The sequence below is a fragment of the Rhinoraja longicauda genome, chromosome 15 (assembly GCF_053455715.1).
Source record: "Rhinoraja longicauda isolate Sanriku21f chromosome 15, sRhiLon1.1, whole genome shotgun sequence".
NCBI classification, from domain to species: domain Eukaryota; kingdom Metazoa; phylum Chordata; class Chondrichthyes; order Rajiformes; family Arhynchobatidae; genus Rhinoraja; species Rhinoraja longicauda.
Window position 1 is genome coordinate 25,026,256 of NC_135967.1, and position 15,499 is coordinate 25,041,754.

Consider the following 15,499-nt stretch of genomic DNA (forward strand, 5'->3'; position numbering starts at 1 on the left):
ATATGTTAGACTGCCATGTCAAATCAGATATGGAAATTCAAATCATAATTTTCCAAAGTGATCAAAAAACTGTCAAAGTGTTAACTTTGTCACTTTATTAAATATGAAATCAGTTCAAAATGACAGGGTTGATACCACACATATCATACAGCAGGTTTTCAATGATGAAGAAAGATTGTTTGGCAATTATTAATATCGTCAAGCTATTAAAATAGCAATTTCAAAAGTATGAATAAGCTGTAATAAGAATAGTATCTATAAGCCATTGTATGCATTGAGATACTGTTATAGCAATGCTTTTCAAGAATCTATGCAACTTAATACTATTTCACATACTCTATTTAACCATGCAACTACTCAAATGTTAATGCCCTTTACAAAGGATGAGAGTCATTAATCTTTCCACTATTCTACCCACAAATTCCAGGTTATTTGTGGTTAAAGAGCCACAGTCACTGAAAGAGCAAAGTAACATCTTTAATATGAAGTCATTTTATCCATGAAACAAATTTATGTGTGAAATGCAAGAAAAATGAACAAAAGGGGGAAATAATATAAAAAGCTTTAAGTGACTGAGAAGTAGGCATGCCACAAATCATTAACAATGTGCAAATTACACAATAATGCTTTGTGCCAAATATTTCATCTTGAAGATGGACAAACAAGAGAAGATATTTTAAGATTTTGGCCTCAATGGAATTTAAATGTCATATCCTTTAAACATGAACTTTACTGGTGAAATCATTCATTAAAAGCATAAGAAATGGAGGGAGAGGTAGATCACAAGCCAGCTCCATTTATATTATTCAGTAAGATTGCGACTGACACTGTATGTCAAGTCCATTTTCCTTCCCAATACCTAGATCCACTGTTCACCTTGGTATCTGAAAATTAACTGATATTCAGCGTGAAGATATTTGACGACTGAGCATCCACAGTCCTGAGAGATGGGGATTAAAAGACATACCGTCCTATACATAAAGGATTTTGTCCCTGTTGCATACCTTATCCTGAGACTCTGCCCTCCAATTCCAAACTAACTATAGTAAAACAACTCATCATCTAGCTTGCCCGGCTCAAGGAAAGAGCGTTCATGTCGCGGCCCTGTTTTTGCCAATCTTTCCACCGCCACACACAAGAAGCGCAAGACGCCATTGTAGGTAGATGTCGAGAAGTGTGTTCAGTTAAGGCTGAACAATTTCTGATCTTGTGTGTGGACTCGATAAGAAGAATCTAGCTTGCCAATCCTTCTCAAAATCCTGTAGGTAATGAACACCAATCTTGCACTCTTGTTTAACAGGCCAATCACACACAATTTCCCCACTTAGGACAATCACATTAACCCCATAATCAATCCAGTAAATCCATATCAAGGTAAATAGATCCTTCTTTAAGTACAGAGATACATCTGCAAACAGTGAACCAAACATGAGCTCACTCATAGATCTGCAGAATTTAACAAGACTTCCTTAAGCTTGTGTTCCAAGAAGAAAACAAATGCATTCCTTGTTGTCTTAAATGTTTGCTGTATCTGCAAGTTTACTTTCTGCAGCTGATGCGCCAGCAAAAATAAGATCCCTTAGTACACCAATATTTACTGGATCGGACTATTGAACAAGTATATATATTTTTACAAATACACATAATCTCTCTATAATAAAGAAAAATCCCCAAACACCTGTCCGACAGATCAGAAACACCTTTCAGGAGTCAGGTGTGGATTTGTCAATGACCACTGTCTGCAGAAGACTTCATGAACAGAAATACAGAGGCTACACTGCAAGATGCAAACCACAGGTTAGCTGCAAAAATAGGATGGCCAGGTTACAGTTTGCCAAGATGTACTTAAAAGAGCAACCACAGTTCTGGAAAAAGCTCTTTTTGGCAGCTGAGATGAAGATTAACTTATTTCAGAGTGATGGCAAGAGCAAAGTATGGAGGAGAGAAGGAACTGCCCAAGATCCAAACCATACCACCTCATCTGTGATGGGCATGTAAGGCTGCTGAAGGTACTGGCTCACTTATCTTCAATGATGATACAACTGCTGATGGTAGTAGCATAATGAATTCTGAAGTGTATAGACGCATCCTATCTGCTCAAGTCAAACAAATGCCTCAAAACTCATTGGCCGGCGGTTAATTCTACAGCAAGACAATGATCCCGAACATACTGCTAAAGAAACAAAGGAGTTTTTCAAAGCTAAAAATGGTCAATTCTTGAGTGGCCAAGTCAATCACCCGATCTGAACCCAATTGACCATGCCTTTTATATGCTGAAGAGAAAACTGAAGGGAACTACTGCAGAAAACTGCAGGATCATTTAATTCCAAAGCAGGATCATTTCATTCCAAAAAGGAAGAAAGATTCTAAGGGGAGTACGAGGCAACCGGGGCTGACAAGGGAAGTTAGGGATGGAATAAAACTAAAAGAAAAGATGCATGACACAGCAAAGAGTAGCAGGAAGCCAGAGGATTGGGAAACTTTCATAGGACAACAGAAGGTAACAAAACGGGCAATCCGGGATGAAAAGATGAAATACGAGGGGAAGCTGGCCAAGAATATAAAGAAGGACAGTAAAAGCTTCTTTAGATATGTTAAGAGAAAAAAGAGTAGCAAAGTCAAATGTGGGTCCGTTGAAGGCAGACACGGGTGAAATTATTATGGGTAACAAGGAAATGGCAGAAGAGTTGAACAGGTACTTCGGATCTGTCTTCACTAAGGAAGACACAAACAATCTCCCAGATGTACTGGAGGACAGAGGATCTAGGGGGGTAGAGGAACTGAAAGAAATTTTCATTAGGTGAGAAATAATATTCGGTAGACTAATGGGACTGAAGGATGATAAATCCCCTGGGCTTGATGGTCTGCATCCCAGGGTACTCGGGGAGGTGGCTCTAGAAATAGTGGATGCATTGGTGATCATTTTCCAATGTTCAATAGACTCAGGTTCAGTTCCTGTGGATTGAAGGATAGCTAATTTATTCCACTTTTCAAGAAAGAAGCGAGAGAGAAAACGTGGAATTACAGACCAGTTAGCCTGACTTCGGTGGTGGGAAAGATGCTGGAGTTAATTATTAAAGAGGTAATAACGGTGCATTTGGATAGCAGTAAAAGGATAAGTCCAAGTCAGCATGGATTTATGAAAGGGAAATCATGCTTGACTAATCTTCTGCAATTTTTTGAGGATGTAACAAGTAAAATGGATGAAGGGGAGCCAGTGGATGTAGTGTATCTAGACTTTCAGAAAGCCTTTGATAAGGTCCCGCATGGGAGATTGGTTCCTAAAATTAGAGCACATGGTATTGGGGGTAGGGTGTTGACATGGATAGAAAATTGGTTGGCAGACGGGAAGCAAAGAGTAGGAGTCAACGGGTCCTTTTCAGAATGGTTGGCAGTGGCGAGTGAGGTGCCGCAAAGCTCGGTGTTGGGGCCGCAACTGTTTACCATATATATTAATGATTTGGAAGAGGGAATTAGAAGCAACACTAGCAAGTTTGCGGATGACACAAAGCTGGGTGGCAGTGAAAACTGTGAAGAGGATGTTAGGAGGTTGCAGGGTGACCTGGACAGGTTGAGTGAGTGGGTGGGCAGATGCATGGCAGATGCAGTATAATATAGATAAGTGTGAGGTTATCCAATTTGGCGGCAAAAACAAGGAGGCAGATTATTTTCTCAATGGAGTTAGGTCAGGTAAGGGAGAGGTGCAGCGAGACCTGGGTGTCCTTGTACACCAGTCACTGAAAGTTGGCGTGCAGGTACAGCAGGCAGTGAAGAAAGCTAATGGAATGTTGGCCTTCATAACAAGAGGATTTCAGTATAGGAGTAAAGAGGTTCTTCTGCAGTTGTATAGGGCCCTGGTAAGACCACATCTAGAGTATTGTGTAAAGTTTTGATCTCCTAATTTGAGGAAGGATATCCTTGTAATTGAGGCAGTGCAGCATAGGTTCACGAGATTGATCCCTGGGATGGTGGGACTGTCATATGAGGAAAGATTGAAAAGACTAGGCTTGTATTCACTGGAGTTTAGAAGGATGAGACGGGATCTTATAGAAACATATACAATTATAAAAGGACTGGACAAGCTAGATGCAGGAAAAATGTTCCCAATGTTAGGCGAGTCCAGAACCAGCGGACACAGTCTTGGAATAAAGGGGAGGCCATTTAAAACTGAGGTGAGAAAAAACGTTTTCACCCAGAGAATTGTGAATTTGTGGAATTCTCTGCCACAGAGGGCAGTGGAAGCCAAATCACTGGATTGATTTAAGAGAGAGTTAGATAGAGCTCTAGGGTCTAGTGGAATCAAGGGATATGGTGAGAAGGCAGGCACGGGTTACTGATTGGGGACGATCAGCCATGATCACAATGAATGGCGGTGCTGGCTCGGAGGGCCGAATGGCCTCCTCCTGCACCTATTTTCTATGTTTCTATGTTTCTATGACTAGTCCCCAAAACAAGCATAAGCTGTAGATGGCTGCAATACAGGCCTGGCAGAGCATCTCCAGGGAAGACACCCAGCAACTGGTGAACTCCATGAATTGCAAACTTCAAGCAGTCATTTTTAAGGGGGGTTGAGGGGGGATGGAGTGGGTGAATGTCGTCAGTTGGGGGAGTGTTGCCAGGCCCGCAGAAAAGGTTTGGACGGAGGGTTGCTGGGCCCGCAGGAGAGGTTTGGGCCCAACGGGTCCACCCCCTCCTCGTTAGCTTTAAATCTTAGAAACTTTGAGAAGAGACCCAACCTCAAACGTTCCCTATCCATGTTCTCGTGGGATGCTTCCTGACCCTGCTGAGGTACTTCAGCTGCCTGACCCCGCTGAGTTACTTTGTGTTTTTCCTTAATCTTAACTTTTGACTGTTATGTAAAGCGTCTTTCAAAACTCCCTGGCCTGTGCAGACAACCCCCATGTGATACTAGGTCAGGTAAAAGAAAAGCACCCTTATGGAATTCATTAATCACTACTACAAAATCTGGAAAATGGAATAAAAATTCACTCTTATGATGAAGTTTAAAAAAGAGTATACAGTTTATGTTTTTCAAATCCCATTTCTTGGTAAACTCACGGATGACCCAACTTCGAGTTACTGAAAATCACAATACATACCATTTTCTAGCGGCACGATCCCCGTAACCTGTTACGTAGGGACCAACTGCACAGGTTGATGTTACATGATTTGAAAGTCGTAGCTAAGACTGGACTGTTTGGTAGAGTTTAGTTGTCAGCACCATCTGCCTTTTGAAAATATATGTGTGGCAAAAGCACTAATGGTGTAAATGATACAGACTCCACTTTTATATGAGAATTCTAATAACATTCTAATAGCAGTCGCTTGTGTCAAATAGATTCTTATATTAAATCTACTGTGCTTTGCAAAGTTATGAACCGTAAGTAAAATACAAAATTCTAATTATGTGTATGCTTCAAAAAAAGAGGTTAGTTAATAGATTTAATTGTTTGTAATCAGGATCAAAATAGTTATTTCTTACCTAGTCCATGTCTATGAGTGGACATTGGTGGCATTATCAACCAGACTTTGGCTATTGGATTGTAACATTCAACAGTGTTGGACGTCTTTAATCCATCTCTCCCACCAACAACATACAGGTTATTGTCGATCACTGCTACTCCAAACTGCAGGCGTCTCCCATTCATTGTGCCTACTTGTATCCAGGTATTTGTCCTGAGGTCGTATTTTTCTACTGTTGTGGCACCTATAGAAATAGTTAACAGTATGTATAAAAACATAGAACTTAGAACAGTACAGCAGAGGAACAGGCCCCATCAGCCCATAATGTCTGTGCCGATCATAACATCAAGACCATCTCTTATGTGCTTACACTTAATCCATATCCCTCCATTCCCTGCATATCCATGTGTCTGTCCAAAAGTCCCTTAAATGCCATTATCTACTAAGAGTATCAATGTCAAATTCCATCGGGTGGCAATGGCAGCCTCACCTACAGTCTGTCTGTCTTTTCGTCTTTTTTGTTATTTTTAGTGTGTTTTAAAAAGTATGTGTTAATGTTCTCTGGTTTGTTTTATGTGGGGGGTGGGGGGGGGGGCATCAGGGTAAACTTTTTTTCAATCTCTTACCTTGCCGGACATGCAATTGTTTTCCGGATCATATCTCTGGTCGCTCTGTGGCCTAACATCATGGGGCTGTCGGCCTTGCTCGAGACTGACTTTGAGCCCCATGGTATGAATTCAGATAACTATCATGTTCCAACTCTTAAAGTAGGAGAAATATTGGTGGACACTTGCCTTAGCTACTGCAGTAAACAACTTTATTATCTGAGATATATAAAAGATAATTGAAGGATAATGCTGATATATTAGATCAAGGTACAGAAATACCCTTCTGCAAGCACATTTAGAAACATAGAAACATAGAAATTCTAGGAGGTGGTCATTCGGCCCTTTGAGCCAGCACTGCCATTCATTGCGATCATGGCTGATTGTCCCCAATCAATAACCCGTGCCTGCCTTCTCCCCGTATCCCTTGATTCCACCAGCCCCTAGAGCTCTATCTAACTCTCTCTTAAATCCATCCAGTGACTTGGCTTCCACTGCCCTTTGTGGCAGAGAATTCCACAAATTCACAACTCTCTGAGTGAAAAGTTTCTTCTCACCTCAGTTTTAAATGGCCTACCCTTTATTCTAAGAATGTGGCCCCTCGTGCTGGACTTGCCCGACATTGGGAACATTTTTCCTGCATCTAGCTTGTCCAGTCCTTTTATAATTTTATATGTTTCTATAAGATCCCCTCTCATCCTTCCAAACTCCAGTGAATACAAGCCTAGACTTTTCAATCTTTCCTCATATGACATAGTCCCGCCATCCCAGAGATCAATCTCGTGAACCTATCATGTCACTGCAGAGTCACTATCATTTCACTGATCATGTCTTCCTACTTGGTATTCGCTGCAGAGGGCAGTTCAAAGCTGTGTGGGATGTGGAGTAGCAGCCAAGAATTTGGTTTTGGGTGAAGAGTACAAGAATTCTCAAGTCAAACCTAATACCTTTTTGGAAGCCTGTGCAATAATTTTAATGGCATTTGACTCTCAAATGTATCCTCTGAGTAGAGGATTGTCCATGCAGAAGGTGAATGGAGGGAGAAAATACAAACATATTCTCAACTCCTTTCAAACTATTCTCACTTCAAAGTAGGTTGGCAATCTATCTATTTATCTATCTATCTGCAAGCTACTCAGATCTTGTAGCTTTGTATATATATTCCACTGATGTCGGCTGAATACGGCAATTCCGGCAAAACGGTGAACCGTAGCGCCACGATTTTTGTACCGCCTTAATCAGCATGCGGTTCGCTGCTGGAAAATGATATTTTTATTTAATTCGGACGCATATTTTTTAAGTTACAGAGGTTTAAAAGTGCTGCCCCCCCTCATTTATCGAAGTTTTGACAGAAGGGGGCGCTGCGGTGCGGCAGTGCTCAGTACGCATGCGCGGAATCTCCTCACTCTGTACTCAACACGCATGCGCGGCATCTCCTCACTCGCACCAAAACAATGGACGCCGTTAGCGGCGCCAGCCCGCGATCACCGGCTCACCTCTCCTCTCTCCCCTTGCATCTCTCCTCTCTCCCACACCCGGGAGAACATCTCCCCGCTATCCCCCCCCCCCCCGGGCCTTTGAATGATGCGATCTCCCGAAGCCCCCCCCCACCGGACTTTTCACTGATCCGATCACCCGCACCCGCCCCCCCCCCCCCCCGGGCCTTTAACTGATGCTAAGAGTGTGTCTGGGGGAGAGAAAATGGGGGGGGGGGGGGCTGAGAATGGGGAATGGGACAATAGGGGTAGTGCGGAGGGGAATTGGTGGTGGGGGAAAGAGGGGTACTGGGAAAAGGGGAGGTCCATATCCCTCCCCTCTCCCCCATCCCTCCCTCCCCCCTCTCCCCCCCCCCTCCCTCCCTCCACAAATACCACCCCATCTCTCATCACCCTCCCCCCCTCCCTCCACCCTCAACACATCCCTCCCTCCACCACTCCCTCCCCCTCGATCACTCCACACCTCCCTCCCCAAAACCTCCCTCTCCCTCCCTCCCCCCTTCATTCCCTCACCCCCTCCCGGATACAATGGAAACCCTAAGAGGACGGGCCAAAGGGGAGAGTTTGGGGAGAGTAAGAGTGGGGATGGGGGACGAGAGAATGGGGGAGTGGGGAATGGGCCCAACGGGCCCACTTTGTCTAGTATACTACTAAAACTCAGATCTTGTATATATATATTTTTTGGGTTTGACCTGAATTATTTGATATATTTATTTGTTCGTATCAGCGATTGCGGCAAAACGGTGAACAGTAGCGCGACGGTTTTCGCACCGACTTAATCGCCAACCTCCCAAACGACCGGCCGTGATATTTTCATTTGATTTAGTCGCATGTTTTTTAAGTTACAGAGGTTTTAAAGCGCTGCCCCCCCCCTTTTCAGGGGGGCGCTGCGGTGCGGGTTTAGTCTTCAGCTTGTGATGTCACAATGCCCCTGTGAGATGAGCTCGAGCTGCCCCCCCTCCCCCCCTTCAGCGTGTGATGTCACAATGGACAAGCAGCTGCTATTGGGTGTCTACTCTTTACAAATTTACATCTTTTTATTTTTAACCTTTTTTTCCAAGGTCTGCAGCTTGTGACGTCACAATGCTTGTGTGAGATGGGTTCTACATTGTTACGAAAAGCAGCTGATTGTTTTTTAAAGTTGTGTTTTTTATTGCAAGTCACTTAACATACACAGATCAGCATGGGGCCCCTATGCTCGTGGGCCACCGGGGCAAGTGTTTCGAAAAAAGAAAGGGGAGGTCCCCCTTCCCCCCTCAACCCCTTCCTCCCCACTCCTTCCCACCTCCATCCCCACTCCCTCCCCCCCTCCACCCCAACTCCTTCCCCATCCCTCCCCACCTCCCTCACCTCTCGGGGACGGGCCCAAAGGGGAAAGAGGGGTACTGGGAAAAGGGGAGGTCCCCTCCCTCCACCCTCCCTCCACCTCCCCCCCTTCCCCCCTCCCCCCCTTCCCCCCTCCCCTCCCACCCCTCCCCCCCTCCCCTCCCCCCTCCATCCCCCTCCATCCCCCTCCCCTCCTCCCTCCCTCCCCCCCTTCCTCCCGGTTAAAATGGAAACCCTACGAGGACGGGCCCAATGGTGAAAGAGGGGTACTGGGAAAAGGGGAGGTCCCCCTCCCTCCCCCCTTCCCCCCTCCCTCCCCCTCCCTCCACCTCCCCACTTCCCCCCTCCCCCCCCTTCCCTCCCCTCCACCCCCTTCCCTCCCCTCCTCCCTCCACACCTCCTCCCTCCCTCGCCCCTCCCTCCCCGCCTCCCGGTTACAATGGAAACCCTACGAGGACGGCCCAACGGGGAAAGAGGGGTACTGGGAAAACGGGTGGTCACCTTCCCTCCCCCCTTCCCCCCTCCCTCCCCCTACCCCCTCCCTCCCCTCTCCCTCCCCCCTTCCCCCTCCCCCCCCCGTCCCCTCCCCCATCCACACCTCCCTCCTGCCTTCCCTCCCCCCCACTCCCCTCCCGGTTACAATGGAAACCCTACAAGGACGGGCCCAACGGGGAAAGAGGGGTACTGGGAAAAGGGGAGGTCCCCCTCCTTCCCCCCTCCCTCCCCCTCCCTCCCCCTACCCCCTCCCTCCCCCCACTCCCCTCCCGGTTACAATGGAAACCCTACAAGGACGGGCCCAACGGGGAAAGAGGGGTACTGGGAAAAGGGGAGGTCCCCCTCCCTCCCCCTTCCCCCCTCCCCTCCCCCCTCCCTCCCCACTACCCCCCTCCCTCCCCCCTACCCCCCTCCCTCCCCTCCCCCTCCCCTCCTCCCTCCTCCCTCCCTCCCACTTCCCTCCCTCCCCTCCTCCCGGTTACAATGGAAACCCTACGAGGACGGGCCCAACGGGGAAAGAGGGGTACTGGGAAAAGGGGAGGTCCCCCTCCCTCCCCCCTTCCCTCTCCCCTCCCTCCCCCTCCCCCCCTCCCTCCCCTCTGCCTCCCCTTCCCCCCTCCCCTCCCCCTCCCTCCCCCTCCCCCCTACCCCGCTCCCTCCCCTCTCCCCCCCTTCCCCCCTCCAAACCCCCCCTCCCCTCCCCCCTCCACACCTCCCTCCTCCCTCCCTTCCCTCCCCCCCACTCCCCTCCCGGTTACAATGGAAACCCTACGAGGACGGGCCCAACGGGCACACTTGTGCTAGTAATTTATAAAATTATATATTTAAAAGCAAAGAGTTTCAATGTCAAATTCCATTGTCTGACACATAGGGCAACCACGAAGAAAATTCCAAAGACGTTACAACTCTCCACATTAGCAATATTATCTTCAATTTCCCATTCATTTTTACCCTTGTTAGTATCCATTCCTCCGACTGCATAAAGTGCTCCAACTGTAGATTTTCTAGGTTTGGTTCTAGGACTTTGCAACATCGGCCGTCGCTCAGGCAACAAATGATACCTCATAGCCTCCATAAGAAGTTTCTGGCATTCCAAGTCATCAGCAAACATTGGATTGTTCTCCAAATCAGCCAAGAGCTAAAATAAATAGAGTTCAGCATTCATTATTTATCATAAAACATGCTGTGCTACTTCAAAGAAATGTATCACTATCTCTTTTCAGACCTTTCTAGTTGAACAACCTTACATAAATGGAAATGATTATGATTATTTATATTAGATTTTGCACTCAGCAATCAAGTATATGTGACTCAGCCTGAAGGCCTGATTATAACTTCACCAGAATTTGGGAGTGCAACTAAAAACAAAAATAAATCTTTCATGTTAAAATTAGACCAGTGATCTTAAATCCCAGGCATCATTTGAATTTCACTTCCCATTAGGGTAGTTATTGGGAAATAAAGCAGCTCGGGGCCATTTGGCTCCACGGGTTGACAGTAGGAACAGCTATATTGTAACCATGTTGGGATTTTAAATAGTAGTGGGTGGGGGTGAAGGGGGGTGGAGAGGAGACTGAAGTAGATGAGACCTTTGTTTGCCTTGCAAGCCTCATAGGAGAACTACTGTTCTTCATGCTTCAAGGAAAACAATTAAGAGATTGCCTACTTGTGCCTCCGGATCTTTTACTCAGACTAGTAAAACTGAGTCTGTAATGAGAACTGATGCTTTACCATTGAATCAGTGGAGGAGATTGACCGGTAGGAATTGCCATTGGAATATTCATGATATATTGAATCAGGTTAATATTAATTGAATGCTTTGCAAAATGCTTAATAACTCCTGTATGTGAATTTTTTTTGGACCCAATTTGTGTTTTCCGTTACCTGTGGGGAGAGTAGAGGGAGCCTGATGAAAGACAAGAGCATTGCAAGTTGCTGCGGCCTCTTCTGTAACTCGTGCTTCACCCACATCATCAGAGCTTGGAATATGGTCTCCTCATCAGGAACATTGATGTCATCACTAGAAAGAAGTTTCTCAATCTCATTTGCAGGGAGCAGAAGGAATTCTTGATTTTTAATCACTTCCATGAAATGTTCCTGTGACCAATTCAACAAAACAATGATTAGTAACGCCAGATATTAGTTGTGTATAATTCTCTTTACATGTATACAATACAACATGACTGATTGATAACATTCCTGTTTGAACATTAAGATGGATCATTGCTTCAATATCTCAATTGTTAATCGAATATCAAACGTTATGTGGAGATGGCAGGAAAATAGGATCTGCAGGCAGAGATCAGCCATGATTTAATGGCAGAATAGACTCGATGGGCCGAATGGCCTAACTCTACTCCTATAACTTGTGAACGTGAACTATTCATTACCAGAGCTTGAAGCCTATTGCACATCAAATTAACCCTCAATGCACGGAGCTCAACTAGTGAAGGCAAGATCATTCCTGAATGTTTTAGGAGCAGTAAATAGAGATTATGATATGTAAAGACTTTCCTAAAATTGGACTCTTCTAAAACAAGTCCACTATTGGCTGGTGGTTCATCCTACAACTAATAATGGAATGTTGACGAAATAGGTTTGCTGCTAAATATTTCTGTTGAACCATCACTATGAAATAAAAAGAAAATGTGATAAGCACTCAGCTGGTCAGGCAGCATCAGTGGAAAGAGAGATAAAAGTTCAATTTTCACCATCAGAGAAGGTAGGGGAGAACAAAGGGAATATATGTGGCAGAGTGAGATGGAATTAGTTAAAGAGTTAGTGAAAATTTGATTAAACTTCTTTGTCTATAAAATGTTGTTAATAGCAGCCCAGATTATACTAAAGGAGAGAGAGAAATTGAGCCAAATTTGTAGATGGATTACCAACAGAAGTGGCCATTTCTGATCAAGACAGAAAGAAAAATTGAGTTACCTAAAGTTGAAGAATTTAATATCGAGGCTGCAATGTCCATGACAGAAGATGAAGCATTGGTCCTCAAGCTTCTCCTTGTAGCAGCGCAAGGAATGGACGCAGGATGGAGAATTTAAAAGTTCAGACTTGCAGATTGAACATAGTGAGCACCCAATCTACCTTTGATTTTCCCAATCTAGAGGAAAGGCCACATGCTTTCTCACTTTCTCAATTCTGATGAATGCTACAGACTTGAAACATTAACTCTGTTTCTCCTTCCATTGATGCTTCCTGACCTGAATATTCTGTTTTTATTTCAGATTTCCAGCACTTTTTTGCTATTTACTCATGACAAAGTGATGTAAATTGAGGGATTTCATTATGAAGAAGACTTTAGACCAGAGATACAGTGTAGAAACAGGCCCTACAGCTCACCGAGTTCACGCTGACCAGCAATGACCCCGTACACTAGCACTATCCTACACAGTAGGGACAACTTACAATTTACAGAAACCAATTGTCTATAAACCTGCACATCTTTGGAGCGTGGGAGGAAACCAAAGCACCTGGAGAAAACCCACGCAGTCACAGGGAGAACGTACACACTCCGCACAGACAGCACCTATGATCAGGTTTGAACCAGGGTCTCTGGCACTGTAAGGCAGCAACTCTACCCCTGCGCCACCCCAAAGAAGTTTCTGTTTTTCCAGATATAGTAAAGCTGAAACAAAATGCTGGAAGAACTCAATGGGTCAAGCAGCATTTGTGGAGGCAAAAAGTGTACGTCAATGCTTTGAGATGAAATCCTGATGGAAGGTTACAATCTGAAACAACAATTTACACCTTTTATCTCCACAGATTCTGCTTAACCCGCTGAGATCTACAAGCAATCTATTTTTTTGTTGTTGCAGATTCCAGCATGTGCAGTCTTTTTTGTCGAGATGAGAAACCTGATATTATTTTACATATCCTTGAAAAACATCTGATTTTGAAAGTTTTGATTGCATAGCCAAGTTAATTTACCATACATAAACCATTATGAGCAAAGAAGCAAACCATATGGAACTGTTCTTTTGATATACTATATTAGAATAGCAGATCTTATATCTAAAAATTCAATTTGTAGGCTTTAAATCCTCCTAATATCTGGAGATTAACCAAAATCTCATCTACTTGTCTGTGAGAACCAAACATTAAAATAGGTTCAGTGTAATTCACTTCAACTAATGTTATTAAAAGTCCATTAAAGTTTCAGACATTAATTGGGGGCATGATGCACAGCAATAAAGAAGTAATAATTCATTTGCATGAAACACTGGTTAAGACCACCGTTGAAATAGGATATGAAATATGAGCATTATTCTAAATTCATAGCCTAGATATTGAATCATGCATGGAAAAACACACTAAAATCACAATCTATGAGGATGATCAGCAACAGTTTTGTTTTTCCATCCCTGTGGATTTTTATGTGTGCAGTGGCGCAGCGGTAAAGTTGCTGCTTTACAGCGCCAGAAACCCAGGTTCAATCCTGACTATGGGTGCTGTCTGTATGGAGTTTACACGTTCTCCCTGTGACCGTGTAGATTATATGCTGTATGTGATGGCTGATGGGGTGGAAGGTAAGGACAAAGGGGACTCTGTTCTTGTTATGAAAGGGGGGAGGGGGAGCAAGAGCGGAGCTGCAGGAAATTGAGGAGATCCTAGAGAGTGTCTCATCTGTAATGGAAGAGAGGAACACCCGTTTCCTAAAGAATTAGGACATATCCGATCCCGTGGTAATAGATTGGCAATACACAATGCTTGGCACCATCCTCCACAGCACAATTGTATCTTTCAATGCACGTGGGCTTCAGTATTAACTACTATTTGTAACAAGCTATCAATTTCTCACATCAGCCACATGACGCATGAAAATCATTCACTCCACAACTGAGAGGAGCTCACAAATAGTGGCTCAAACTGAATGAAAAGAGTACATTCAAAGAGTTTTTACTGAAGGTTTAATGGAGATTGTTTAACTTATGTTTCTTCCACCCTTTGTCTTATGTGTGTTGATAACAGCAAATAAAGAACAACAGCAATTAATAGTTCATTATTTCAACTACGTATTATTTATCTGCAATCCAAAGTTGTGCTTTATGTTGACTATTACTCCATTAATTACACTATCACAGGAACACACACACGTCAGATAATTAAGGAAGGAAATCCAGTGCAAAGCAGTACGTATAGGAAGGAAACTGGGAAATATTTGCCTAGAAAATTCAACGCTAGTCAAGAATACTAAAAGCGCCACTGGGAGTCCAGCTCAGAACCCACACCCATTTTAAGCAGATGTATTTAAGCTCAGGGATGGTTCAGTACTGACGAATGGTAAACAAATTAAGGAGATGGTCTGTTTCACAGGTCAAGTGCTGTGAAAGAAATTAAAACATCAGAAAAAGTGACTAAAGTATGAGCATCCACTCCAGAAATCCAGCACCCACTTTAGGCCAAGTGTAGGAAAAGCTAAACTTGCCAACACCCTCAGCATTTGATATAAAGTTCGTTCTCACAGTCCCCATGTCTGTTTTTGGACAGGTATTGCACTCAAGACAGGTATTGTAATGGTGCATAAAACCACAACACCAAAAGACCAGTCAACAAAACTTGTCTTTGCCTCCAGAGACAAAAGAATATAGAATCTACACTCACCCACCCCTCAAAATAGCTTTAAGAATCGCTTTGATGAGAAAGAAAGACTTTGTGTTGATAAGAGTTGTCTTCTCATGTCTGTCAAATCATAAGATCGTAAGATCATAAGTGATAGGAGTAGTCATTCAGACCATCAAGTCTACTCCGCCATTCAATCGTGGCTGATCTATCTCTCCCTCTTAATCCCATTCACCCTCCTTCTCCCCATAACCTATGACACCCGTACTAATCAAGAATCTATCTATCTCTGCCTTAAATATATCCTATTTAAATATAGCTAAATATTCTAAGTATCATTTTTAGGAAACAATGGTGACTGTGGGAGTCAGTGAATTTATAGTAGATGTCAGTCAATAATCTGTCCCCTGTGAAGGAGATGGGGAAATCAAGAAAGGGGAGAGACATTTCAGCTCTTGTCCAGGTGAATTTGAGGACAGGGTGGAAGTTAGTTATAAAGTTAATGAAATCAACAAGATCTGCACGGTGTGCAGGAGGCAGCCCTAA

General features: G+C 44.1%; 1 protein-coding gene across 2 annotated transcripts in view; it reads right to left on the bottom strand.

Annotated features, from left to right (window-relative positions):
* klhl4 (kelch-like family member 4) overlaps positions 1 to 15,499 on the bottom strand; it is a 264,792-nt gene that overhangs the window by 23,063 nt on the left and 226,230 nt on the right. For both annotated transcript variants that reach the window (XM_078412299.1, XM_078412298.1), the window contains exons 5-7: positions 11,270 to 11,482; positions 10,337 to 10,523; positions 5,483 to 5,707 (exon numbers count right to left, since the gene is read on the bottom strand). In XM_078412299.1, coding sequence (XP_078268425.1) covers positions 5,483 to 5,707; positions 10,337 to 10,523; positions 11,270 to 11,482 — 625 coding nt within the window. The remainder of the gene's footprint in view (positions 1 to 5,482; positions 5,708 to 10,336; positions 10,524 to 11,269; positions 11,483 to 15,499) is intronic.